General features: G+C 49.5%; 1 protein-coding gene across 2 annotated transcripts in view; it reads left to right on the top strand.

The window, feature by feature from the left end:
* LOC128063884 (nodal modulator 1) overlaps window positions 1-20,163 on the top strand; it is a 56,546-nt gene extending 36,383 nt beyond the window's left edge. For both annotated transcript variants that reach the window (XM_052656724.1, XM_052656715.1), the window contains 13 exons: window positions 2,358-2,576; window positions 2,679-2,761; window positions 3,588-3,747; window positions 4,107-4,233; window positions 5,759-5,872; window positions 6,726-6,853; window positions 7,774-7,915; window positions 12,600-12,683; window positions 13,853-13,963; window positions 14,922-15,023; window positions 16,501-16,620; window positions 19,024-19,116; window positions 19,596-20,163. In XM_052656724.1, the coding sequence (XP_052512684.1) occupies window positions 2,358-2,576; window positions 2,679-2,761; window positions 3,588-3,747; window positions 4,107-4,233; window positions 5,759-5,872; window positions 6,726-6,853; window positions 7,774-7,915; window positions 12,600-12,683; window positions 13,853-13,963; window positions 14,922-15,023; window positions 16,501-16,620; window positions 19,024-19,116; window positions 19,596-19,727 (1,615 nt within the window). In that variant the 3' untranslated portion in view covers window positions 19,728-20,163. The remainder of the gene's footprint in view (window positions 1-2,357; window positions 2,577-2,678; window positions 2,762-3,587; window positions 3,748-4,106; window positions 4,234-5,758; window positions 5,873-6,725; window positions 6,854-7,773; window positions 7,916-12,599; window positions 12,684-13,852; window positions 13,964-14,921; window positions 15,024-16,500; window positions 16,621-19,023; window positions 19,117-19,595) is intronic.
* The last annotated feature ends 7,833 nt before the right edge of the window (window positions 20,164-27,996 follow it).

Raw genomic sequence — 27,996 nt, 5'->3', positions numbered from 1 at the left:
AAGTGCTTTGCATAGAACAGGCTTCATAGCTCAGTTGGTAAACAATCCACCTGCGGTGCAGCAGACCCTGGTTTGATTCTGGGATTGGGAAGATCTGCTGGAGAAAGGAGAGGCTACCCACTCCAGTATTCTTGGGCTTCCCTTGTGGCTTAGCTGGTAAGGAGTCCTCCTGCAATGCAGGAGACCTGGGTTTGATTCCTGGGTTGGGAAGATGCCCTGGAGAAGGGAAAGGCCACCCACTCCAGAATTCTAACCTGGAGAATCCCATGGACTGTACACTCCATGGGGTGGGGGTGGGGGGTCTCAAAGAGTCAGACACGACTGAGCAACTTTCACTTAAGTGCTTTGAATTTGACCTTGTTGGGGGGTTGGGGTCCATGCAGGAGAGGTAGGCTGCTGGGCCCAGGCCATGTTAAGGGTTTTAGCTTTGGCCCTGGATACTCTGACATATTTCAAGTAGATGGGTCATGCTTTTTGTTTCAAGAAAGTCCCCCTGGGTGCTGAGTAGAGAACAGATACAAGAGGCCCAGGAGTGGACGTTGACCAAGGCAGAGGGCAGAGAGTCCTTAGGAGACGGGCCGAGAGAGGATGGGGGCTTCATCCAGACGGTGGCAGTGGGTGGAGGGCAGTGGACAGATTGGAGAGTCATCGGGCAGACTGAGTGGTGAGACATGGCAGCAGGCTGACCATGTGGGCTCAGGGAGGGAAGAATATCAGGGGCAGCTGTTGGTCTCTGACTTCATTACTGGGGTTCATATTCACCAGGGTGACCAGGTGGTGCCAGAGCAACATCTCTTCGTAGTTTTCCACCTGAAAAGTGTGAATTACTGGTATGACTAGGAATTCACATTTTTACCAGTAGTGAGTCCATGTTATATTGTGTTTGGTCTTCATTAAGTTTATTTTTGTAACCTCAGAAGAGTTTTTGTTTTGTTGGCTTGTGCTGAGAGTTACATGAAATGCAGCTGGACATGGCCAGGGGTGGGGTCCCTTATGGGGATCTTGTACTTCCCGGATCCAACACCGGGCTCCTGGTGGTCACCCTCCACAGACCTCCTCTGTAGCCTTCCCTGTTTCATATATGGCAGCTCCGTCTTTCTCGTTGGTCCTTGACAAAACCTTTTTTTCTCTTGCATCGCATACCTAGCTGACCCACCTGCAAATCCTGGGCTCGACAATCCATGGGAGTTGGTTCCAGGACCCCCCGTGGTTACAAGAATCTACAGATGATCAAGTCCCTTATAAAGCAGAGTCCCTTTGCATATAACCTGCTGCACATCTTCCCCTATGCTTTAAATATATCTCAAATCATCTCTGGGTTACTTACAATATCCAGTGCAATGTAAATGCTATGTAAATAGTTGTAAATACAATGTAAATGCTACGTACATAGCTACCAGCATGGGGCAGATTCAAGTTCTGCTTTTTGGAACTTTCTGGAATATTTTCCCCCCAAACATTTTCCATCTGTGGCTGGTTGAATCCTCAGGCGTGGAGCCTGTGGAAGCGGAGGACTGACTGTGCGTCTGCCATCCGTGGCTTTCTTAGCACTTGGCTCTGTGCTTTGGTTTCACCCACTGTTGTCTCTCGCCAGTTCTGTTGCTGTAGCTTCCTGTCTGACCTCTGTTTTGGCTGTTGCTTCATAGCAGTGTTGTTCATGTGAAATCAGAGTGATCTTAGTAGAAGTGAAGTGAAGTGAAGTGGAGTCGCTCAGTCATGTCCGACTCTTTGCGATCCCATGGACTGTAACCTACCAGGCTCCTCCGTCCATGGGATTTTCCAGGCAAGAGTACTGGAGTGGGTTGCCATTCCTTTCTGAGCCCCTAATAGAATATAGTCGCCCTCCTCCATCCCTGCCTGCCCAGCTCTCTCTTTCTATGCTGCTTTAGTTTTCTTTATTGTACTTATCATCTGACACTTTTCTGTTGGTCATCTGCCTCTTCTCACTAGAATGTGGATTCCACAGGTTAGGGGCTGCTGTCTGTCCTATACAGTCTCCCCAGCCCCTGATTCTCTTGCAGAGCACGTTCTCAATAAGGTTGAAAGACAGACGGAAGATGGTTGTGTGGAACCATCCTTTGGGAAGTTGACAGTTTCCTTCAGATCATAAAGTCAGTGATATTTCATCCTAGCCCAGATCTCCCAGATGCTTCCACATGGCAAAGAAGTTCAGTTTCCTGTTTTTTTTTTTTTTTTAAACTGTTTATCCCAAACAGGAGAAGACTGTGCCACAGTTGGTGGTCTTATGAGGTGTTTGGTTTCTTTTTAACTGATGGATCTCTGCTTGCAGAAGTGTCCGATTTCCACCGACCTCAGGGGTCCCTGACTCCGTGTTCTGGGCTGCTCCTTTCTTCCAGGTCTTCCATTGACAGTGAGCCTGCCCTGGTCCTCGGCCCCCTGAAGTCTGTGCAGGAGCTGCGGAGGGAGCAGCAGCTGGCCGAGATAGAGAGCCGCAGGCAGGAGAGGGAAAGGAGCGGCGGAGAGGCCAGCAGCGAGGGGAGGACCAAGCCCCCTGTGCAGGAGATGGTGGACGAGTTGCAGGGCCCCTTCTCCTATGACTTTTCCTACTGGGCACGGTAAGCGCCTGTGGTGGGCTTTCCCTGCAGGGTCCTTCTGTTCAGATGTCCTTCCTTCTAGGGGTACAAGCCAGCCACATTGAAGTGTCTTAATTATTTTAGGTCCGGAGAGAAAATCACTGTCACACCTTCATCTAAAGAACTGCTCTTTTATCCTCCTTCCATGGAAGCCACCGTCAGTGGAGGTAAGTGTCAGCTCAGCTAGCCGATGACACACCTTCACAACTGTTCTTTTCCCTGCCTTTAGGATTCTGTTCTGTGCTGTTTTATAGTGAAGCCATCTTCGTAAGGCATCTTCAGTCCCCACTGGCGCATAGATGTTACTATCTGATGAGTGAGTGAATGAGTGAGAGGTCTAAATCAGTAAACGTAACTCTCACTGTTAGAATTGGGGATCTTTTTGAAAAAGGACTTTCTTTTCCTTGATGTTATCAGGTTGACACCAGAAGGCAGATGAAAAGCAATAGCATCCGTGGTTGAAACGTCCGAAATGTCTTCATGTATCTGAACTGTTCGTGATGTTTATTTTGGGTTGGGGTGATGGATGGGTCTTTTGGGGATGAGATAACCAGGAGCTGGTGGAATGTTTAGGCAGCTTTTGCCAGCATCGTGGGTTCAGTAAACTCTGAGCATTTGTGTGTTTGGAAGGAGAGTGTTGAAAGGCATGGCTGTCCAGCAGGCAGCCTGTCTGGAACCGCCTTCCATGCTGGGTCCTCAGGTCTGGCTGCAGAGGCCCTGACCTGTGGTACTGGCTTCTCTCCTCACTTGTGGTCACTGAGGGCTGAGGAAGAGGAGCCGGGGAAAGCCAGCTTTGTTGGCTATTCCTGCTAACATTCCTGAAAGTTTAACAGGGCCGTTCATAAATGTTGAGAGGCTTGGGCCACTTGTAGTTACTGAGGATTCTGAGATAGTCAAAAGCCTCACTGGAGTTAACTTTGGATATCTCAGGTTTAGGCCCTTCTTTAATGGGAAGCCCCACTCTCTTCCTCTGTTTGTCTCTTTCCTTTGTAGAAAGCTGCCCAGGGAAGCTGATCGAGATCCAAGGGAAAGCAGGCTTGTTTCTAGAAGGCCAGATCCACCCAGAGTTGGAAGGAGTTGAGATTGTCATCAGTGAAAAGGGGGCAAGTTCACCCCTGATCACGGTCTTTACCGATGACAAAGGTGCTTATAGGTAAGCCCGTGACTAAGAACCAGTTGGTTGGGACCAGTCAGGGAGCCCATGCTGAGTCAGACGGTAAAGAATCCACCTGCAATACAGGAGACCTGGGTTCGATCCCTGGATTGGGAAGATCCCCTGGAGGAGGGCACGGCAACCCACTCTTCCCTGGAGTGTTCTTGTCTGGAGAATCCCATGAATAGAGGAACCTGGCGGGCTACAGTTGATGGGGTCGCAAAGAGTTGGAACACGACTGAGCAACTAACACTTCCACATTTTCAGTCAGGAAGCCCAGGAAGGAAGCTGGGGAGCCAGGTGATGCTTCCTCTAGGATTTGAAGCAAGGCATCACCAGCGTTTCTTTCTTTTATTCAGTGTTGGGCCCTTGCACAGTGACCTGGAGTATACTGTGTCCTCGCAGAAGGAGGGCTACGTTCTGACTGCAGTGGAAGGAACCATAGGCGACTTTAAGGCTTATGCCTTGGCAGGCGTGAGCTTTGAGGTAACACCGTGTGCTTTTAAAAAGCGGTTTTATGGAGTATAACAATCATTCAATAAACTGCACATAAAGTGTGTAATCTGACAGTTTCAACACGTGACAACACCCATGAGCATACCACCACAGTCAAAATAGTGGACACATCGTCACCCCTCAGAATTTCCTCGCACCCTTGGAAACCCCTCTCTCCTGGCCCTCCCCACCCCTCTGATCTGCCTTCTGTCACTGGATCAGTTTGCATTTCTTAGAATTTTATATAATGGAATTATTCAGGCCATACTCTTTTTACTCTGCCTTCTTTCACTTGTAATTTTGGAGATCTGTTGACTTCAGCTTGTGTGCATACCTTCTGGGAAGCATTTTAAGCTTTCATCCTTGACTCTGTTCTCTGTCAAAGGACACAGAATGTTCTTAGAGTGGAGTTGGTGTCTTTCTCTCTTCCCTCCCTCCTTCTTGGGAAGAAGCATGCTGTGTGGTGGCCAGAGTGAGCCCGGAGACCCTTGAGGCTGAATGTTGTTGACATCGAGACCAAAAGAGGAAAAACATCCCATCACCTAATAAATTAAAATTCTGCATTGCAGAATGCCTTTTAAAAACAACTGGAAAGATAGTCCAACTGGAGAGAAATATCTGTTCCATAAATAACAACCCCAGTTTACAAGAGTCTCCTAAAACCAATAAGAAAAAGACAAGCCAACAGAGAAAAGGCGAATCAAGGACATGAAAGGCCATTCGCAGAAGTCATCCAGGTCACTCGTAATCACTCGGGAAACACATGACTTCGATAGTGACTGGGCAAACGCAAAGGAAGTTACCATCGAAACACTGGGTTTGGGGTTAGAGTTGTAGTAATGAAGACACTATCCATTTTTTTTGGCAAGTGTGTGTTTTCCCATGCATAGGTAATTTAGGAGCTGGAAATGGCTACAGCCACCCTGGAGTTCAGTTCAGGGGTTTCTTTCTGGATTTCAAGTGCACACATCCACGAAGTCATTTCTACTCCTAGGAATTGACTGTTTGGAAAAAGAAAAACTTAATTGTGCAAAGATACACACACTTGGGGACTTTCACTTCGTCCCTTCTTTTCCATCGCAAAACTCAGAGACTGGCCTGTGTGCCATGATTTGCCAACCCTTGCTTTAGAATGAGATGCAGCTTTTCTGAACAGTGAGGCTGATTGGTGGGGACTGGTGGACGAAGGCAGTGGGGGAAACAGCTGAGGCCAGAGAAGGCGACTTGGCCAGAGGGTTGGGGACCCTCCTTCACCCCACTCTGACCCAGTCGCTTATGAAATCCATCAACAGTAGCCATAGTGTTGTCTCTTTGTGTGGGCACAGAGAGTTCTGGAAGGCTGCAAAGCAAATTGTTTATACTGGTTACCCTGGGGGAGGAGAGGAGACCTTCTGACCTCCCCTGCGGGCCCCAGTGAATGACAATAAAAGAAAAACTAACCGCGCAGAATTACCTCTTGACACCTTCACGGTTTGTATGAGTTAACCTTGCTCTGGGGTTCCTTTCTCACCCCCAGATAAAAGCCGAAGACGACCAGCCCCTCCCTGGGGTCCTCTTATCGCTCAGCGGTGGTGTGTTCCGTTCCAACCTCCTGACTCAGGACAACGGTATCCTGACCTTCTCAAACCTGGTAAGGTGAACCACTACTGCATTGCCTGCCCGGCTCCCCCATGAGCGCACAAGGACACGGCGGCCGTGACTTGTGTACCGCTTGACAACGTGAGAACAGAAAACCATTGTGGAGTGCCTCACATTTCTTTGGGGACCAGCAGAACTTAATGCTGCTGATGCACGTTCCCTTCTGCACAGACGTCTTGTTTTCTGGTCTCCCACTTGTCACTGAGACAATGTAATTAATTGCCCTGGCCCCAGCGGCTCCTGTCTTAAGTGTCCCTATGTTTCACCAGAGGATCTCATTGTTTATAATGCCAAGTCTGCTTCAGGGGGTGAGCTTGTGTTTCTTCTGCAAAGCACGCTCCCTGTGGTGGGTGGACAGCACCCATTTTCCACTGAGGATGTAGTCTGAAGCCCTGATTGGTGGACACGTCAGTTGGTCATCTTGTCAACCCTGGGAATAAAGTCACCATTCCAGAGATGTTGCAAACAGGCAGTGAAGTGTAGCCGAAAGACCCAGACTGGGACGTGAAGCACTCCCACCTTTGAATCTTCCCTCTACTACTTACTTCCCATGTCGTCTCAGGCTAGTTACTTGACCTCTCTGAGCTTCAGTTGCTTCATTCATAAAGTTCAGATTTCTACCCTGCAGAGGTACTCTAGGTGCGCAGTAATGACAGCTGGTGTTAGAAAGGTAATTGCTGTCACTGTAATGATTTACTGTAGAGTTAGTTACCGTCTCTGTGTGTCTGGGAAGCCTTGGGGCTCTTGGGGCCTCATTCTGGCCTCTTTCCTTCATGACTTGAGCTCCCTCTAACTCCACCCCTCAACTTGCAGCAGGGGCTCAGCTCGTGTTTGTGTCTTGGCAGAGCCCTGGCCAGTACTACTTCAAGCCCATGATGAAGGAATTCCGGTTTGAGCCGTCCTCGCAGATGATCGAGGTGCAGGAGGGGCAGAACCTGAAGATCACCATCACGGGCTACCGCACAGCCTACAGGTGGGCTGCCCCCTTTCTCGTCTCCCCCGGGCCGGGCAGTGGGATCACTCACACACTCTTTTCTCTTGGAACCCATCCCAGTCTTCAGGCTGGTTCTGTTTGGAAGACAGGAGCCATGAGACGCAGTCCACAGGTTCCTGACTGCCAGCCTTTTCTCCTAATGTCTCCCGTGAATGATTCAGTCACAAAGCTCCTCTTTTGAAATTGGCCTCTGAGAACCTACTGAGTTCCTAAAATTTTTATTTTTAAAAAACGTTTGAAACATGAGTTAGATTTTGGAAGGAAGGAAATGCATTCACTTGAGCAAAATTTGGAAATGTTGAAAAGAAGATATTCAGTGTGGAGTTTCCCTTCTGTCCTGGCCTCCCAGCCACCTAGGTGTTCCAGCATTTCTGAGTGCATCCAGAGATGGTTTATTCACATAAGTATTTATAATTATAGGCACACACATATGTACTTATATACATTTATAGAAGCACTTCAAGGTTGATTAATCAGAAGGAACAGGTTTAGAAAAACGGACCATTTTCAATTGAATATAAAAATAGAATGAAAGGGGAAGTGATTTGTTTTCATTTTATTGGATGCTTCATTATTTAAAATAAAGTTTAACAGAAAATACAACAAAGGGGAGTGAAAGAAAGTAGCCTTTTTAAATTACGATTTTTCTGGAGCATCCCTTAAAACATATAAGGAGAGAAATTGACGATAGGAATGGCCTGAGCCCTCTAGCAGGAAGGCTCAACTTGTAGGCGACACAGCTGGCAGGGAGTTGTCTGGGTCATTTGGGGTACAGTCCTCCACTGAGCTATTTTGCACTGTAAATTGTTGGTAAATGCCGGACACTGTCCCTGGAATCTTTTGTGTGCCTCAGAAAGCTCCGAGAATGTCGTGTTCCGTTTCTTCTCTCGTCTGTGTAGTTGCTATGGTACAGTTTCTTCCTTAAACGGAGAGCCAGAACAGGGTGTTGCCGTGGAAGCAGTGGGCCAGAGTGACTGCAGTATTTATGGAGAAGACACCGTGACGGATGAGGAAGGGAAGTTCAGGTTACGTGGATTGCTGGTGAGCCTTTGGATGTGTTTCGTTAGTGGATTTTTTCATACTGGGTTCAGCGGTGCCTGGGTTCAGTGGTGCCCCCAAGATTGCTAGGAATGAGGGCAAGAGGGTTGAGAGGGGGCATAGGGCTCTGAAACTTCCCAATCCCTATCTTAACTGACATATTCAATGCTTATGTAGCTGACATACTGGGTTGCAGTTTTATGGCAAAATACAGGTAGAAAACCATGTGTTTGGTACATCTTTTGCCTAGAACAGGTGGTCTAGCTTAGGCCAGCCTCTTAAATCAGATACCTGTAGAGCTCGAAGACAACTGTGAAAGGTTGGAGTGGACTGGGTGCCTGTCAGGAGCAGTGTGGACTGTGGATCGTAGACAGGTCCTGGCCCATGAGAAGGGGCAACCGCCATGCAGCTCCAGCTCTTCGTAGCCATGTGGGAAGATAACTCAGGGTTGCCAGATGATTAGAGTTTATAAAAGAGAAGTCAGAAATTCATATCTCCACGTGACAACTCCTGATTTTTAGATATTGATCACTAATTAAATAAAAAAAATAGGGGCTTCCCTGGTAGCTCAGATAGTAAAGAATCTGTCCACAATGCTGGAGACTGGGGTTTGATCCCTGGGTCAGGAAGATCCCCTGGAGAAGGGAATGGCTGGTTACCCACTCTGGTATTCGTGCCTGGAAAATTCCATGGGCAGACAGGAGCTGTGCAACCATAGGGTCACAAAGAGTTGGACACAACTGAGCAACTAACACTTTACTGGGGCCATGCTGTCCTTTCCCAAAGTTAAGAAGACCATGTCTCGTGTCTAGGCGTCCTAACTCTGATACTGGGAAGTCAGGGCAGGAGGTTGCTTGGTGAGCGAGGAGTGTTCAAGCCAAAGCAGGAAGGCAGGCTTGGGCGTGTCTCCTGGGGCTGTGCTGAGGACTGGAGAATGTCTGCTCTCGTGGGCTAGCTGGGTGGGCTTTCTTTGGGGTCTGGCCAGCCTTACTGCGATGCTCCCTTCTCCACCTCCTCTGTCCTCGGGGAGGCCCTGCCCGCCGCTAATGCTAACTCATTAGCACTTTCAGTGTGTGTGGCGTTGCCCTCTTGTGGCCGCCGACCCTTTCCGTGGAAAAGGCCTCGGATGCTGGAGGAGTAGCCTTGGAAGCGGAGCGTGCTGTCACGCTGCCACTGGGACATGTTCCCAGGGCCCCAGGGTGCTCCTTGCTGTCCCCCAGGCCTGCTTCCCTTCCTCGTGGCAGTGGTTCCAGAGAGAACAGGTGGGCCGCATGGGTGTCCCCCGTCCCCAGGCCAGCTGCAGCCAGGACCCCGGGAGAGGTGACGGGTCCTCAGATCCGGGTCTCTGTCACATGTGTTCATGCAGATGCAGGCTTTGGCACTGTGTCCTTAGTTGCCTTTCTGCCTGGGTTTGAATCCTGCTTCTGTCACTTCTTAGCTGTGTGAGTTCAGGCAGGTGTCCCATGCCTTCTGTGTCCATTTCATCATCTGTAAAGTTGGAGAAGACTCTTGAGAGTCCCTTGGACTGCAAGGAGATCCAACCAGTCCATTCTGAAGGAGATAGCCCTGGGATTCCTTTGGAAGGAATGATGCTAAAGCTGAAACTCCAATACTTTGGCCACCTCATGCGAAGAGCTGACTCATTGGAAAAGACTCTGATGCTGGGAGGGATTGGGGGCAGGAGCAGAAGGGGACGACAGAGGATGAGATGGCTGGATGGCATCACCGACTCGATGGACGTGAGTCTGAGTGAACTCCGGGAGATGGTGATGGACGGGGAGGCCTGGCGTGCTGTGATTCATGGGGTCGCAAAGAGTCGGACATGACTGAGCGACTGAACTGAACTGAACTGAAAGTGAGGATGAGGATCATGGCTGCCCTACAGGTTGGCTGTCAGTATGAAGTGAGTTAATACACACGGAGCGGTGCCTGGCGCACTGACTCCACAAATGGTTAGAAGCCAGGTCAGACTACTCCTTTTCCCAAGGTGTTCCTCACCAGAACTGCCAGCTTGGGGGATTGTGTACAGCTTTCCTCGGTCCAAGTCACAGCAGAAGGTAGGCCTGGGGGCCGTCTGTGCCCTTCAGTCTGCCTTCTTCACAGGTGGACACAGTGTTCTGGCTCATCTCTCTCTCACGGTTGTAAGAATTCAGATTCTGCATCAAGTGTTGATTCCCCCGGAGTCTTACTGGCCCATACATATTTTTCTTTTTTTAATATTGGAGTACAGGTGCATTACAATCTCGTGTTAGTTTCTGCTGTACAACAGCGGGAATCAGCTCTATGCATACATATATCCCCTCTTCCCTCGAGCCTCTTTCCCACCCCACCCCCATCCCACCCCCATTCTACCCCTGTGGGTCATCTCAGAGCCCTGAACTGCGGCCCCTGTGCTATACAGCAGCTTCGCATTAGTGATCCATCTTACACATGGTAGTGTATATATGCCAGACATGTGTTTCTAAACTCACCAACTTAACACGTTTAATTTAACTAAACCAAATATAGTTTCCTTCTCCACCTTGATAGATTCATGTTTCAATTAATGCTCCCTCACACCCTCCTCCTTGTAAGAGGTGTTAATTCATTAGCGCTTTCAATGCTGTGTGGAGTCACCCCCTTGTGACAGCCAGAGCCTTCCACGTGCCAGGCCTCAGATGCTGGAGGCATGAATAGCCTTAGATGGTTCCTGTCAAAGGTTTGGACTTGGTTTGCCAGGCTCCTAGGGAACACCCGGCTGGAGAGCCCTGGTTGAAGATTTCCTCAGGATTTTGACCCCCAGGAGAATGCATTTCTGCAGTTGATCTTTCTGGGCAGTGTATTTGGTGAGGCATTTTGGGTGAGAAGCTGCCTGAATCTTGCTGCCAGAGGCTGAGGTGAACCGCTGAGTCAGCGGCCAGGGGCAAGGAGCCGGGTGGTTGGGGTGGGCTCCTGCCCTGCTGGGCGTGGGAACGAGGGGGCAGTGCCCGCGGTGCCCATCTCCAGCAGTGCCGTCTCCTTTTTTTCACGCCTTGCTACCGTTTTCTGAGGTGCAAATAGCTGTTGCTAATAGCTGTTTTGAACAAGCCCAGTGCTGCCAGTCCTCACTGAGCTATAAAGTGAATTAATTTGTCTACTGGTGATCATAAATTTGACTTTTCTTGGTTTTTAAAAAAATAATAGTTTTACTGTCTTTGTAAAGGTTCCGTATGCTCATTATAAGATAGTTCAGAGCAACATACTGAAAAGGACAAAATTTTGAAAGGGGAAAAAGTGGATCACCCTTACACTCCCCCCCAGAAGGACTCATGGTTAATATAGAGGGAATGTTGTTTAAGGTGCTGTTCTGCTCACACACAGAGAAGCTCACAGTACACGTGGTTTTAGGAAACCGGGCCGTGTTATCCTCGCTAATGTACCAATGAGCAGCTACAGTCTTCGGGTTGTCCCCTCTTGGGATATATACACAGTCGTCTTTGGACTCGGCCCCCGACTCCAGATGCTCATGTGTCCTCAGATTTGGTGTGCAGTTGGTGCTCAGAAGTTGGTCATTTTAGAAGTTCTTTAAACCCTGCTAGTATAAGTGATCTGTCACCCTTTGGGGAAAGATGCAGATCTTTTCTTTTAATAAATGTGTAAGAAAAAAAAAGTTCAGAAGTTGACAAATGGTGGGTTCATTTAGCCTATTAAAGCCTTTCGTAAAGCTGAATTTTATCTGATATGCAGCCTTCTGAGAAGTTTTCCTTTGAACTTGTATATCTTTCTCTATCAGAGTTGCCTCTAGCCCACATAGCAATGTACAAAACAAACAACTTTATTTCTTCAAGGCAGTTTGTTGTAGCTTGTTGTTTAGTCGTTGAATTATGTCCGACTCTTTTGTGACCCCATGGACTGTAGCCGGCCAGGCTCCTTTTTCTGTGGGATTTCCCAGGCAAGAATACTAGAGTAGGTTGCCATTTCCTTTTCCGGGGGATCTTCCTGACCCAGGGATTGAACCCGTGTCTCCTGCACTGGCAGGTGGATTCTTTACCACTGAGCCACCAGGGAAGCCCTTCGAGGCAGTTTACTTCCCTCTGTTGGAAACTGTCGTAATGTGCTGGCTTAGAACAAAGTGCTTTACTGTGGTCTGCTAAAAAGTGATCTGAGTAAATAATGTACATCCTTCATGTGTGCAGTGTCAACAAAAAAAAGTTTTTTAGAATAGTGAGTTTTGTTTGGGTAAACATCATATGTCCCTATACATTTGAGGAATAGAATAAAATGTATAAAGAGGAAATCTGTTGTAAAAAGGAAAAATCTCAAATCCCACTTCCCAGAAATAATACCCCTTGGGAGTGGCGTTCCAGACACCACTCAGTACATACATACAGGTGCAGGGGAGGGATGGACAGCAAAAGGGAATAATTTTATCGTATTTATTAAACAAGAATAAGCTTATCTTGTTTGCAGTTTTGAAATCAGAAACCACATTTAATTTTCCTTGGGTAGAAGAAGCTGAATACAGTTTGAAGGAACTGTAAAACTTCAGAAAAAGGTTTCTACATCAGGGTGCTTTTTCAAGGAACTCTTAAGAAGGGTGATAGGCCTGGGAACCAAGGTGGGACAGAAACTTGTCCACCGGATGGGGGCCTGCAGGCAGAGCAGGCTCCAACCAGGTCTCAGGTGATAAGCCCTTTTCCAGATAAGTGACTCCTACATTTGTTTGCAGCCGGGCTGTGTGTACCACGTTCAGCTCAAGGCAGAAGGCAATGACCACATTGAGCGAGCCCTCCCCCACCACCGGGTCATCGTGGTAAGATGTGGAATTCTTCAGCAGAATCAGTGCATGATTGCATCTCTGATCAAAAATCCTTCAGCGTTCCTCTGGCTGGCTGCCTTTCATCTGTTGTAGAGGGGACGTTACATCCTAATTAAGGGTCCTCTCAGAATAGTGTCATCTTTACAAGCAGCGTCTTTGGGCTTTTAATGAACAGCAGCGCTGTCTTGCATCCAGAGCAGAAATCCAAGCTGTTGTTTCCCCACTTCCCCTGCTAGCTCTGATCATTATTCTACAAGTTGAGGATCTTAAGGCCTAAGTAGCATTTTAGATCAAGGGAGGGTAATAAAGGGAACATGGGCTTCATCAGTGACAGGGCCACTGACGTGTCTTATCTTCAGGTGACCTTGTTCTTCTCACCAAGGAGAGTCTCTTGATCTGTAAGATCATGACTCGGCTAACTGATCCCTAAGGAGGCAGCCCTCCAGGTTACAGGAGGTGTCCCTGGCATCATTTTCAGTGAAGTTTTTTCCCATGGAATAAGCCTCATTTGCTAGACCAGAGGTTTTGGGGCCAGACAAGAAGCCTTTGGTGGCTTTATTAGGTGGCATTAGGGATAAAGATTACGATGGGTCCAGAGGCTGGTGGGCCATTCAGGAGTTTTGGCCTAGACAGTGAGTTTTCTTGATGTCTTTATGGCCTTTGGCATTTTAAGTGGTTGTGATGGCTGCATCTTACTTTATATTTTCCTGCCATGGGGATTCAGATCGGGATCCCAGGCAGTCATGTGGACTGTGGCCCCACAGATGAAAAGGTAACTGATGGGGGCACATGCCCACCCCAGGGGGTGTGGAGGAGCTGGGGCTTGACTCCTGCCAATTCCTGCCAGGCAAGAACATCCTTCTCTTTTTCAAGAGCCGCTGGGAAATCTGGCTCTTTTAGTATGAAGTTTCTTTTGAAAATGTTGATAAGTCATTAAAACTTAAGGAAAAAAGTACTGTCTTTGTCAAAAAGCATGTCCATGGCAAGATGTCACCCATCTCCTCTCAATTTGGGACCTTAGATTCAGGCTGCTTGAACAGCAAGCTTTGTTCCTGAATGCAAAGGGAGGTCGCTAGGAAATAGAGCTCCAGGGATGTCCCCTGCTGGAACAGAGGCCCCCCTCTTCCAGCTTCCTTGGCCCAGCTTGCTTTCTCTTTTCCCAGGTTGGGAATAATGACATCGATGATGTGAACATCATAGTTTTCCGGCAGATAAATCAATTTGACTTAAGTGGAAACGTGATCACTTCCTCTGAGTATCTTCCTACATTGTGGGTAAGGCCAGCTGTTGATGATTAACGTGCTCTGCTCTTTCTGTCTTCGAGACAAGAGGGAGCAGGATATCCAGGCCTATCTAGCCCTTGCTTTAGCTGAGGGTTGAGGTTGAGATTAAGAATCTTCAGTCCCAGCATGTGTCTGGTGGAATGACTGCTAGAGAAGAACGTGGTCTGGTTTCAGATGACACTTTTGCCAGCCTTGTGTGTCTTTAGAAGCATCACAGTAGAAGCCTCATGAATGAGCAGTGTGATCTGGGATCTGAAACAGAGAGATGGTTTTGGGCAAAGCACCTGCTCACTTTCTAAATTCTGTGCAAGGTGCGTGTGGCAGGCAGTGGACTCAGAGTCAGACGATGGTGGGGACAGGCAGCGAACCTGGGCTGGAGGGAAAGAAAGGCCACCAATGGAACACTAAACTGCTCCTGGAAGTGGCCAGGAGCCCAGTGCCAAATGGGAACGTGTTTGGAGTTTAAGGAGCAGCTGTGGGTTAAGGTGACAGTACACGGTGGGGGGCACGCCGAGTGAACAAGGCTGGCGGTGATGACATCAGGTGACCAGGCTCTCTGGGTCTCCATGGAGACAACAGTGATGCCCCTTTGGGAGTCAGGGTTGGTGATGATGTACGTGAAGTGCCTGCCCTGCCCCTGGCATGTTACAGATATGTTAGAAGCTGTTCTCTTTAGTGTTACCACTGCACTAACAGGTGTTTACTCTTTTGAGCATTAATGTAAATTGTCAGAATCTTAAATTTTAAAACATTTTGACAACTGTCACATCACTGGTGTCTCAGATGCATTAGGAATGGCCCGTCGGGGAGGACGGTTGCCCTTTCAAAGATCGGCGTTTCCACAGTTCCTCTCCCCTAAGAGATAAGCCATTCCACGGTGTTGAAAATGCGGTGTTGTTTATCGCGTTGGAGTTTTAAAAGCACACCCTGCTTTGTCTCTGCTCTCCAGGTGAAGCTTTACAAAAGCGACAACCTCGACAACCCGATCCAGACGGTGTCCCTGGGCCAGTCCCTCTTCTTCCACTTCCCGCCCCTGCTCAGGGACGGCCAGGTGAGCCCGCTCCTCTCCGCGCTGTCTTTGCTAGAACGACTCCCCTTTTCCGCTGAAGGAGCTCAGTTTTCCCACTTTTTCCCCTCCTGCCACCTTGCTGACACAGTTGAGTCAGAGGAGGTGGGGCTCTCTAGGGATTTTTTTTTTCCAGAATTAGCTCCTTTTCTGTTATAAAAATAATACCCATTCATCATGGCAGCAGATCGGGGAAGGGGTGGAAATCAGACATAATACTGTCATTCAGAAGCAACTGCTGTTAACATGTCAGTAGGTTTCCTTTTGACCTTTTTTGACGCATGTGCATGTGTGTATAAATATAACAACACGTGTGTCTTCGTTTTAGTAACATGAAGCTGGGACTGTTGTGTACCTTTTCTCGTAATGTGTGCTTCTCAGTGAAGACTTTATCACCCGTCCTTTCTCAGGCATGATATTTAATGACTGCACAGGAGACCATGATAGAGAAAATACCGTGATCTATGTAACCAAGGCCGTCATCACTTACTAATGACGCGATGTTTGCCATCAGCTCTAATTGCACAGAGCCAGCTATTGTGGCTGCCCCGGTGGCAGCAAACTTTGGAGAGAGCTTGGTTCCTTTTGGGGACTTAGCCTGAGAGCATGAGTGGTGAGCCTGTGTGGTTCCTCCCCTGGCTTCCTGCCACCTGCCACAGGGATGATCCTCTGGCCTTTCCCAGTGTGAAGTGGCCGTGAAATAACAAAGCAGGTTGTGACAGTCTGGGGCCTCCCCCGCACTGCTCCAGGTGCCCGTAGTAATCGAGCCACTTCCGGCAGCACTGCAGTGTGGTCACAGGCTCCCCGGGGCTCGCAGCCTGCTCGGTGCCTTACCAGCTGAGTGACCCTGGGCACGTCACGCTTCCCTTCTTCGGGCCTCTCTCCCCCCATCTGTGAAATGGGGCAATAGTCCCGATCTTGTAAGTGGTTGAAAGCATACGCCTAACGTGCTCACAGCTCTGGGCCCCTGGCTGGGGCTCAGCACACAGGCCCGTGACAGTGACCAGGACCTCTGCAGTGGGTGCTGCATTCTTAGAACTCACCAGCTAATGAGCCAAGAATCGTCCCTTGGAACACAGCCTTGTTTTGGATGAAAAACAGTCTTCCTCAGTTTAACCGTGTGTCTCCCTCATCAGAATTCATTCATCAGAACTGTGTGTGTTTCGTAAAGTCAGGTGCTCTAAAGACCACGTAGCAGCCATGGTTTGATACACTTAGAAAGACGAGCCGTGGGCTCCGAGCGTCTGTTCAGAGATGGCAGGGTTGCGCGGCTGACCCTGCTGGACTGGCCCGCTGAGGCCGCCATGTGTGAGTTAGTGACCTAGGCGTGGATGTGTAAATTTGGGGGTTCCTAAAGGAAGCACGAGGTCCTTTGCATCACAGTCACGCATTAGGACTTAGTGTTCATTTGCTTTGCCCCAGCTGCCCTTTGTAAAAACTGCCCCTCCCTCCTTGTGCCCAGAATTACGTGGTCCTTCTGGACTCCACGCTGCCCAGGTCCCAGTACGACTTCGTCCTGCCGCAGGTGTCCTTCACAGCAGCAGGCTACCACAAACACATCACCTTGGTCTTCAACCCCACGGTAAGGAGAAGGGGGCTTCCGGGCGTGGAGTGTGCAGTGGTCCCAAGGTGCCACTGAGCGCTTTTCAGACCTCCATCCGTGTGGCAAGCTGGTGGAGTCCTCGTCCCTGAGATAGAAGGCGGGAGGCTCGTGTGTAGGGGAGCCTGTACTTGGACGTGGCCCTTCTGCTGGTTTCCAGCTCGTGCTCGGTGTCTTGGCCTCCACGGTCTTACCCTGAGTAGAGGGTTCCTCCTCTGGCCCCAGGAGGAAGCACTTGTCTCGTTCACCTCAGCAGAGACTGAGGAAGTGACAGAGACGAGCACGGCGGGAAGTGTTTGTCTCCGTGTGGAGGCACACGCGACCCCAGGGAGGAGCAGTGTCTCTGCGGAGGGCACTAGGGCTGCAGCCTGGACGTCTGCCGGGCACCTCCCGGCTCCGGGGAGCGCGTGGGCAGCCGAGGCAGCATGGAGGTGCTGCCTGGTGGGTCCCAAGCGATCAGGCCTCATCCCTGCCGCCAGGAGTGTGGCCCCACTTCTGAGACTGTGGGAGCGGAGCCACGTGCCAGGGGAGGGAAGGCCTGGTGGGTCCTCATCCCAATCCTTCGTGGGGAGGTGCCTCTCTTGCACCCTTCTGGTGGCTCAGAAAGACTGAGTGACTTACCTGGGGGTGCTCGGCAGAGCCAGGTTCTCACGTCCCAGCCGCCGGCGGGGTGGCTCAGCACCATACGCTTACGAGGGTTGTCAGGGCGCTTCACTGCATCCCGTGCTGAATGTCAGTTCCGACAACCACGTTCCTCATGCGTCACCCAGTGTTTCACGTGCGGCTAACCACTCCACACACCTCGTCATTCCCCACAGTAGGTGCTGTTCGTATCATCGCCATTTTTTAGTTGAGTCAGCCGAGTCTTAACAAGACTGCCCAAGGCCACACGGGAAGACCCGGCCTGCAGCCTGGACTGCGGTCCTCAAAGCTTCGCCTCACAGTTGCTCTGCCTCTCCCCACTGACTCCAACTTGCTCTTAAGGATTCACTTTGATGGAAACTGGTTTGGGATCTAAGACAAGTCAAAAAATGTGGGGGCAGACAGTTAGGGATCCTGCCGCTATTCTGTTCATTAAGGGAGCGTCTCGCTCCGGCTGTCGTCTCGGGTCAGAGGCCCTATGGTCCTTCTCCTTCCTGCGTGTCCGCAGATGCTTTGATCTTGGGACCTCTTTACACTGTTAAAATTCATTGCGAATCTCAAAGACCTTTGGTTTGTGTGGGTTATATGTATATTTATCATATTAGAAATGAAACCTGAGACATGTGGAAAACACAAGCATCCACAGGCCACACGTCCCGTTACCTGTCAGAGTGAGGACGTTGTTGCGCTGCAGCCTTGGGAACGTCCCCTGCCCGTTGTAGGAGCATGAGAGAGAGACTGGCATGTCGTATGTTCACAGTATAATGAGAGCAGGTTGGACTGTGCAAATCTCCTGAAAGAGGCTCCCGGGCTGTACCTTGAGAACAGCGCTATGGCTTGTTAACCTGTTTTATCATCATCCGAAAGTTCTTTATTTGTTTCCATTGTCGAGGTGGAGTGAGTTAGTTGGGATGTAGGTTCATTTGCTATTACAGAGACCCAGCACTTCAGGGCTTCAGCAGGAGGGAAGGTCTTATGTTGACCTTCCAAGGGTCGTGCGGAAACTCCTGGGTGTCGGGCTCCTCCTCTCCGTGGCTCTGCTGTCCTCCAGCACATCGCCCTTCCTGGAATGGCACAGTTGGCTGGAGGCTGTCCAGTCAGCAAGGAGGAAGGGCACACCCAGGGTAGAGCCTGGGTGTGGCACTTGTCACTTCTCTTCCTGTTCTGTGGCCAGAGTTGACTCCCAGGCCCCACCTGGCTGCGAGGGAGGCTGGGAACTGTGTTCTGTTCTCACTAGCCCAGCTGACAGCCTGGCCTCCCCTGGAAGGAAGGGTGAGCGGCCCCGGGTCCCCAGCACTGCTTCACCGCCTCACTGGCACTTGCTTGGTGCTCACGGTGTCCCTGAGTCTGGAACAGTGGGTTCTCGATGCCTCCTTAGAGGAAAGAGTCCCTGGGTGCGGCCGGGGCTCAGCAAAATGAGGCCCTCATACATTTCAACCACAGGGTCCCCTGCCGCCCGCAGCTCTGCGTCTCCTCAGTGTAGACAGTGAAGGGTCCGGGGGAGAGGAGCGCCTTGTTCTTGGAACCTGGTTATTCCTGAGCTTCAGAGAGCAAGCGAGGGGAGTTTGCGCGGCAGAGGATTCACTTGGGATTTAGTTGTGTCGCTCCAGTTACTTCTTTTGGGTACTGAGTGTCTGGGTCACGTGGGTGCTAGGGGTCTTGAGGAGGCCGGGCAGGACTGCGCTGTGGATGGGGTGCTGGCAGAGAGCTGGTCTGGGGTGACGGTGCTCTGGGTGTTCGCAGAGGAAATTGCCCGAGCAGGACATCGCCCAGGGATCATACATCGCCCTGCCCCTGACGCTGCTCGTCCTGCTGGCCGGCTACAACCACGACAAGGTAGGGGGCCCGAGCCCTCAGGGCAGCAGGCGTGCGAGTGGGGGGCGGATCCCTCACAGCTGGGACGTGGCCGGGGAGGAATGGGCATTGTTACAGAGGTGACCGTGTTTCATGATAATGGTGTAATAGCTGGGTCCAGTCGGACTCTTGCAACCCTATGGACTGTAGCCCACCAGGCTCTTCTGTCCATGGAGTTTTTCCCAGGCAAGAGTTACGGAGTGGGCTGCTATTTCCTTCTCCAGAGGATCTTTCCAAGACCAATGCCAAGGCCTCCTTTCAAGGCTAGAAGTCTCTTGTATCCCTCCTACCCCTTAACCCTGAAGTACTTCTGGGTCTCTGGTGACCCTCTCTGCGCTCGGCTAGGCTGAGAGCACAGAGCGGCGGGGATGGGCTGGGGCAGGCCAGGGGCGGGGACTTTGGTGTCCCGCTGGACAGAAGTCTCCTGGAGCCCCCCTCTCTCGTACCTTCTTTCTTCCCAGCTCATCCCCTTGCTGCTGCAGCTGACAAGCCGCCTGCAGGGAGTCCGAGCCCTTGGCCAGACGGCCTCTGACAACAGCGGCCCGGAAGACGCAAAGAGACAAGCCAAGAAACAGAAGACAAGGCGGACGTGAGGGATCTCCCTCGGGACAGGCCCCTGGTGTGGAGGACGTGCGTGACTCTTGTCATCAGCTCCGCAGGCGCAGCCACCCATCAGCCTCTCCTCCCTGGCCCCGATGTGACATCGTGAAGGAACCCTCCTGTCATTCTGCAGAGCACAATTGATTTTCTGAGTCAAAGATAATTTATTATTTTTATTTTTGTCAAAGAAGTGTTTAAGCTGTGCTGGTGGTGTGCGAATGTTATCCTGAGTCTTCCAGCTTCATTTGCAAAAAGAATTCCAGTAAATGGGTGTCTTGACTCCCAAATCAAGCTCCTGTTGGACTGACCCTCCCCTTAACATCCCTGTGCATCTGAGGTCCCTGCTGGAAACCTCACAGCCTGTGTGCACTCCTAAGAGGGTGTGTTCGGTAAAAAAGTCAATAAAATGGCCCACTTGTTTGTGTTGTAGCTCATCTTGGGTGCATTCCTTGGAGGACCCTGGCCTAATGCTGGGATCACGATCGAGCTGCCTGGAGGGACATGTGGGTCCTGAGTGAAGCCGAGATGACACGCGGCACCTGGCTTTTGGCCTCAATGATAGGAAAACGGGAGAGGTGGTGGGGGATGATGGCGTGAAGAGCCCTGCCTTGGTTGTGGGGGGTGACGGTGTGAAGAGCCCTGCCTTGTCTGAAGGAGTCCGAGAGGCGCCCTGCACTGTGCTACGGGATCACGCGTTCACGTCTCTAGAGAAGCCGGAAAAACTAAGTTTTCTGTGAACTCTTCCAAGTTTTAAATGTTAGCAACAAATTCAGTTTGTAACTTCTGGTGAAACAAAATGCATACGTAGGCTGTGTGAAGCTTGAAGGCTGCCAGTTTGCATAAGGGATCCACAGGAATTCTCAGCATTTGAACAGCATTAATTTCATTCTTATGGGAAGTAATTGAGTTAGGTTGGAAGCAGCGACATCCAGCCATCCAATGCTTATTGAGCCCCACCTGTGACAGGCATCGGGGCTATGAGACGAGCAGAGCAGACAGGAGTGTAAACTTCAGGAGCTGGATGAGGACAACCCCATTTTGTTCCTTGTCGTGTCCCTGGCGCTCCCTGTGGAGTGGGCACTTCAGAAGGAACAGATGATGAATGCATGCGTGGATAGGCGAGGATGTGGACACGTGGCACCCGCTCTCAGAAAGCACGACCCATCCACTGTTGGCTGGAAGACAAGCCTGTCAGGGGACAGGGCAGGGCGGAGAGCCAAAGGCTTCCTGGTGGAGGAGGCTCAAGTGGCCAAAGGGGCACAGAGCAGAGGTCAGGTCCCACCTGAGAGCTTAGGGAAGCTTCCCCGGCACGATGTTTAGGCTGAGTCTGGAAGGACCCAAAAGGGAAAGAGGAGTAAGGCAGGAGGTCTTGTTGGGCGCCACGACCAGTGAGGACAGTCAGCTTGAGGATTCCCGGGCTCCAGGGGGCCTCCCGAAGAGCTGCTGCATTTCCAGTCCAGCGGCTGTTGGGCTGTTGGCCATTTCACAGGTATTACTTTTTCACTGTGGAAGGAAGTACGCTCTTGGAGATCGGGGAGAGACGAGATGCATACTCCATTTCTTGGAGTGTTTTCTAACTCTTCTTCCAAGTGGACACCCAGAAACATGCCTTTTAAATGTTAATGGGGCTTTTTATTGACGCAGTGTAAAGGTTAAGAGCTTGTGGAAGATACAACTAAATGTCAGTGTGTTCCATCCAGTTCCGGACGCTGCCATGAAGGGGCAGTCTTTCCCCGTTGCTGCTGCAGGTCACCTTTCTTGCCGGTGGATCTTCTGAAAGGGCTCTGTTCCTGGAAAAGAAAAGGCTTCTGCCTTTCTCCGCCTGGATGGAAGTTTGGCCTGTTCTGTTGCCTGTGATTGTCTTCATTTTCTGGCAGTCTCAGGACAGCTCCCCTGTCCCCTCTGTGAGGTGTGAGGATGAATAGATAGAGGATTTTTTTTTTTTTTTTAATAGAGGATTTTAAATGCAGCAAAAGTTGTACAAGACAGATTTTTTTTCCCCCTGAGTAATTAAAGATGTCTTAAATGACGGGTCCCTGAAGAACTCCCTTGCTTGCTCCTTTTTGCTTATTATAAGTAGCCCAGCCTCAGCGAGGATACCCCCAGAGACTGACTGACAGGAAGGTGCCATTCTAAGGTGCTGGCTTCACCTGAGTCTTCCCTGGGTTTCCTTTGTTTGGAATGTTATCATCCAACCAGCAAGGATGGTTGGGCGTGGGTGGGGGGGTGCTGGAGGTGGGCATGGGGAGTGTGTAGGGGGCAGGGGCTACAAGAGAGAGGTAGAGGGAGGACGTGGTCCTCGTGCTCAACTCTCCAGGGGCTGTGTTCAGCCCTCAAGAGACGAGTCATGAGATGAGGGAAAAGCGAATGATTGCCTCCCTGAATGAGGAGCAGCGGCGGAAAGGAGTGGACCATGTGCCGGGCACCGCACTGAGTCCTTTCATGCATGAGATGCTGGGTCTTCAGGACCTTACGACATGAGTATGTTTTCAACTCTACCTCACAGGAGGAAGCAGACTTAAGAGCGTCACAGCCACTCAGTGGCAGAGCTGGGGTTCGAACCCGGCTGCAGGCTCTTAACCACTGTGCTCTGCCGTCTCCTGCTGTACAGAATGAGACGGGGCATCTATGTGCCAGGTTGGGGATAATTCAGGTGTTGAGAAAGAGAATGTTATATGCCAGACATGTGGGCATGAGCTGTGATCAGTTTAGTCAAAGCACAGTGACATGTAGCCGTGTGTGCAACAGAGGGTCCGGCCTTTAACTGTTCCTTCAGCATTGTTTCTAGGACCAGAGTTACATGGCTAAATGCTTAAACCCAGTTCCCCAAACACAAATCCAAATCCAATGGGCAGCATTTCCTCTTTCCTTGAAAGCTGGAGCAACCTGATGAGGGGAGTTGGGAAAGATTCTGGGAACAAAGTTTGTGTGGTTCCATTCCATTCTGTCTGAGCTGAATGCTCACTGGGAATGAGGACTGTGTCTCAGCCATCCACAGTTCCAGGCCCTGCACACAGTGGGGGCCTGAGGAACGGAGCCCGCCTCAGACTGACTCCCCCCAACAATCCCCACAGCCTTTTCATATTGGGGCCCCTCGCCACTGAGTCAGGGCTGGACTCAGGTGTGAGTGGTGACATGTGCCTTCTCAGATGGGGTTATAAAGGGCATCGCATAAACAGATGAATGGATGAAGACCATGTGGTGTGTGTATACATACAGCTCAGCCGTAAAGAAAAGCGAAATGATGCCATTTGCAGCAACATGGACGCAACCAGAGATTATCGCGCTAAGTGAGGTAAGTCAGACAGACAAATACTATATGATATCACTTACGTGTGGGATCCAAAATACGACACAGATTATGAGACAGAAACGGAATCACAGACAGCATAGACGGATGGTTGCAAGGGGCAGAGTGGGAGGGAGAGGGACGGGCTGGGAGTCGGGTTGGTAGATGCAGACTGTTACGTTTAGAATGGATAAACAACGAGGTCCTAATGTATAGCACGGGGAACTATACTCAATATCCTGTGATGAGCCATAGTGAAAGAATGTGTATAGCGCAGTGTTTGTGTATAGCGCAGTGTTTGTGTATAACTGAGTTACTTTACAGCAGAGGTTGGCACAACATTGTAAATCAACTATACTTCAGTAAGGGCTTCCCAGGTGGCTCAGAGCTAAAGAATCTGCCAATTCAGGAGATGCAAGAGATACAGGTTCGATCCCTGGGTTGGGAAGATACCCTGGAGCAGGAGATGGCAACCCACTCCGGTATTCTTGCCTGGAGAATTCCATGGATAGAGGAGCCTGGTGGGCTACAGTCCACGGGGCCACAAAGAGTCAGGCGTGACTGAGCAACTGAGCACACACACAGCATACTTGAATTTAAAAAATAATAATAACGGGCTTTGCGCTTGCCATTTTGTTCCTGGGGGAGACCAGCTGCCTTGTGTGGGGATACATAGGCAGCCCCCTGGAGAGCTGAGGGCCCTGGACAGCAGCCAATCCAGCTTGCCAACGAGGCATTTCAGGGCCCCAGGACCTGGATCCTTCAGCCCTGGTCAAGCCTTTGGATGGCTGCAGCCCCAGCCAACATCGGACTGCTGCTGCTTCAGAGACCCTTTCAGAAACCCTGACTGGCTGAGGTCTTCTCAAATTCCACGCAGAATCTGTGAATATGATGGATGATTGTATTAGGCCTCTAAGTTATGGGGTAATTTGTTATACAACACTAGGTAGCTGGAATATTACTCAACAAAGGTGTATCATCAATGGACAGTGACTGAGAGACCTCCAGTAAATCAGTGTATTTCTACCTGTGTTAGTCAAGGCTGTTTTCATTTCAAGTAATAGGAGCCCAACTCCAACTAGCTTAAGCAAAATGGGGCATTTCACTGCCAGTGTAGTGGAGAGCCCCAGGAGTGTCTAGCACCATTCATGGCTGCATCCAGTGTATGTCTTAGCCTCCCAGTTCTGTTTCCCTTTGTGAGTTGACCGTGCTCTTCCCTCCATCAAGGCTCTGTGCCAGCTCTCAGTGCTTAGCTCTGAAAGGGCCCTTTGCTGGAAACCGGCCGACTTTGAAACCAGGTCCACAGCTTCTCGCTCAGTCATGCTGTGCCTGAGGCAGGGCAGCCGTGGGAAGACTTCCACTGTGAGTGAAGTTTGGGAAAACTGCCTTTTGACTTCTGCCTGTCCTGCTTCTGCAGAAGGTGGTCACCCTGCAGCTTTGGGCCTAAATCATCCCAATTTGCAGGCCCAACAGAAAGAGAATTCCCATCCCACAGACCCTGTGTCCTTCTGGGTAAGGTGAAGGACTGATGGGCAAACTGCAGGATCGCAGGGGCCTGGCCAGGCCCCAAGCCACAGCTCCATCCATGCCATGCGAAGCTCCTGCAGTGGGGACGAGCATTTCCCAGAGAAACAAGGGATGCTGGGTGGCAAAACCAATAGAAGTCAGCTCTCCTCCCTCGTGGCTTGATGACCAGGTCGCAGTCACTCACCATTTCTGGCTTTATCTTTACATTAGCAAATAACCATGGCTTTGTTACAACATGCCCAGGGGAGGGAAGAAGCTCATCTTGCTGTGGGCCTACTGTGTGCCAGGGCCCAGGGGAAAGGTATGCAGAGACTCCCTTCCTCCCCCTTCTCAGGGGAGGGGGCGTTCATGCTTCATGATACAGTGGTGGGATTGCAGGGGGAGCTTGGCCACTGTCACTGAGTCCTTCTGCTGTCCCCCTACACCTGGGCTTGTCTGTGATGCTGCGCACTTCCATACCCTTTCAGATGAGCGACTGTTTCACTGTTCCACCGTGTGGATGAAACAGCAGCCCATCTTGCATTTGCTTTTTGGAACTTGAAGGTTCTGTAAAATAGATGAATGCATTGGAACAAGTGGTCCCCACGTCTGTGCAGAATCTTTGCCTCCGGGGACTGATGGCTGCCCCTCCCTGTCTAGTCTGCAGGGGAGACGGCTGGCAAGAAGAGGGAAGCTGACAGCTGCTGTATTTTTATCCTGTTTCTGCTCTTGGAGCTGAGAGGAAGAGGTGGCTGACCGCTGCTGTGTGATCAAACTCCAGATGGGCCTCTCTCACTTCCTCTTCAGGGCTGGGGTGGATGGGTATATGGAGAAAGAACATTCTGCTGCCTACCCAAAATGCTGCTTCCCTTGCCAGTTTTGGGAACACTTCACCGAAGTGATGAGTGATACTTAGTTAATGGTGGCAAAGAACTGATCACATGTGAAGGCAAGGTCTAAGAGTGACAGTGGTTGAGGGTGAGGGTCTGCAAACCCCGGCCCCCAGAGTCTACTTCTGTTCTGCAAATAAGTTTATGTGTATAACTTTTTAGAATTCCATATATAAGTGATGCCATATGACATTTATCTTTGTTTGATTTCACTTAATATGATATTCTCCATGTCCATCCATGTTGCTGCAAATGGGATCATTTCATTCTTTAAAAAAAAAAACTTTTAACTTTATATTGGAGTATAGCAGATTAACAAAGCTGTGATGGTTCCAGGTGGACAGCAAAAGGATTCAGCCATACATATGTATTTCATTCTTTTTATGGCTGAATAGTATTTCATTGCATATATGTAGCACATCTTTTTGGTCCATTCATTTGTTGAAGGACATTTAGTTTGTTTCCATTTCTTGGCTATTATCAATAGTGCTACTATGAACATAGGACTATATGTATTTTTTTTGAATTACAGTTTTCATCTTTTCCAGATATTTGCCTATGAGTGGGATTGCTGGATCATATGGTAGCTCTATTTTTTATATATTTTTTTAAGGAACCTCCATAATGTTCTCTATAGTAGTTGCTTGCAGACATAGAAAACACACTTATGGTTACTAAAGTAGGGGAGGGATAAATTAGGAGTTTTGGATTAATACACTCTTTAAGTGTATTAACACTATTGTATAGCACAAGGAACTATGTTCCATATCTTGTAATAACCTGTAATGGAAAAGAACCTGAAAATTAAATATATATATATATATATACATATATATACACACATATATGTATATATACACACACACATATATATATCTGAATCTTTAAGTGTATTAACACTATTGTATAGCACAAGGAACTATGTTCCATATCTTGTAATAACCTGTAATGGGAAAGAACCTGAAAATTAAATATATATATATATACACATATATATATACACATATATGTATATATACACACACACATATATATATCTGAATCACTTTGCTAACATAACAGGGTAAATCAATTATACTTCAATTTTAAAAAAGTTTCAAGTTTCTAAAACACAAAACAACCCCCTCCCCAAAACTACAACCCCACCAGGCCAACTAGTTCACTACTGTGTTTGTAAATAAAGTGTTATGGGAACACAGCTATGCCCTTTCATGTGCAGATTGTCCGTGCTATTTTAATCTGACAACAATGGAGGTAAGTAGTTGTGGCAAAGACTGTATGACCCACAAACCCTGAAATATTTACTATCTGCCCCTTTATGGAAAAGGCCTTTTGACCTCTAGTCTGGTGGGCACTTTGTAAAGTTTGATTTGGGCGGGGAGACATTGGTTCATTCGACAAGCATTATCTGAGCATCTGGACTATGCCAGACCCTGCTCTGTGACTGGGGGTTTAGTGGTGGGAACGTGCACCCAGGCTTAAACGCCAGGCTCCTCCATCCCTGGGATTTTCCAGCAACAATAGTGGAGTGTGCTGCCATTTCCTTCTCCAGGAGATCTTCCCAACCCAGGGATCGATCCCAGGTCTCCTGCATTGCAGGCAAACTCTTTACCCGACATTTGAGCCACCAGGGAATCCCAAGTGAATGAATGGTCATTAGTAATAATGTTGGTCATGATCCATCCACATGACTCATATTGAGACCATGTCACCAATTCACACTTGTCTTCTGTTTAGGATGAACCATATGAAACTGCCATTTTTATAGGTCAAAATGGTTGACTAATTCACACCATGCCCCTCCTCCAGGGTATCTTCCCAACCCAGGGATCAAACCTGAGTCTCCTGCATTGGCAGGCAGGTTCTTTACCACTAGCACCACCTGGGAAGCCCAACCATTATACGTGCATACTGAAATTAAACAAGTAAATGAATAGTGAATGTGGGAGCCAGTTTCTCATGGTTGGAGTGGAACGATACAAGTAAGCGAAGAAGACTAGAATGATCCATGTGGTGATGGATTAGAGTTGGAGACGTCAGTATGAACTCAAGTTTCATATAGACACAGATGGTTGCATTTGGAAATATTTATACATATGTGCACACACACAGGCTAGTAACATACATATGCTTCCTTGCCGTGCCAGCTGAGTGGGGCTAGAAGGAATGACAGAGTAGCGGCAACAAACCCCCAGTGCCTAGATCCCCGTTCTCTAACAACACCCTTCTTCAATAAAAAGCACCAGGGCTTCATGGAGAAGTGTCCTAGGACTGGGGTGGGATATATAAGATGAGCTTGGAGCATCCTATAGTGTCAGAAAGTAAGGAAGTGATACTGACCAGGGTTCTTGGCCTCCTCAATCAATAGAAATTGATAAGAGGCCAGACAAGACATTCAGGCAAGGCTTTATTGGGGTACAGCAGCGGGGAGCAAACACAAGTAACACAAGCTGGTAGGCAAAACACAAGTGGGACAAGCTGGTTCCTTATGCGGCTTGAGGGTAGAGGTGTGTTCAGGGATTGGGCAGGAAGGGTGGCTTAGGTGGTTTGCCCATCTCTTTGGTGTTGGTCTGGCTT

Source organism: Budorcas taxicolor, chromosome 2, assembly GCF_023091745.1.
Source record: "Budorcas taxicolor isolate Tak-1 chromosome 2, Takin1.1, whole genome shotgun sequence".
In the NCBI taxonomy this organism is placed as follows: domain Eukaryota; kingdom Metazoa; phylum Chordata; class Mammalia; order Artiodactyla; family Bovidae; genus Budorcas; species Budorcas taxicolor.
Note: the sequence above shows the minus strand (reverse complement) of the source record. Positions and strands in the feature narration are given on the sequence as shown.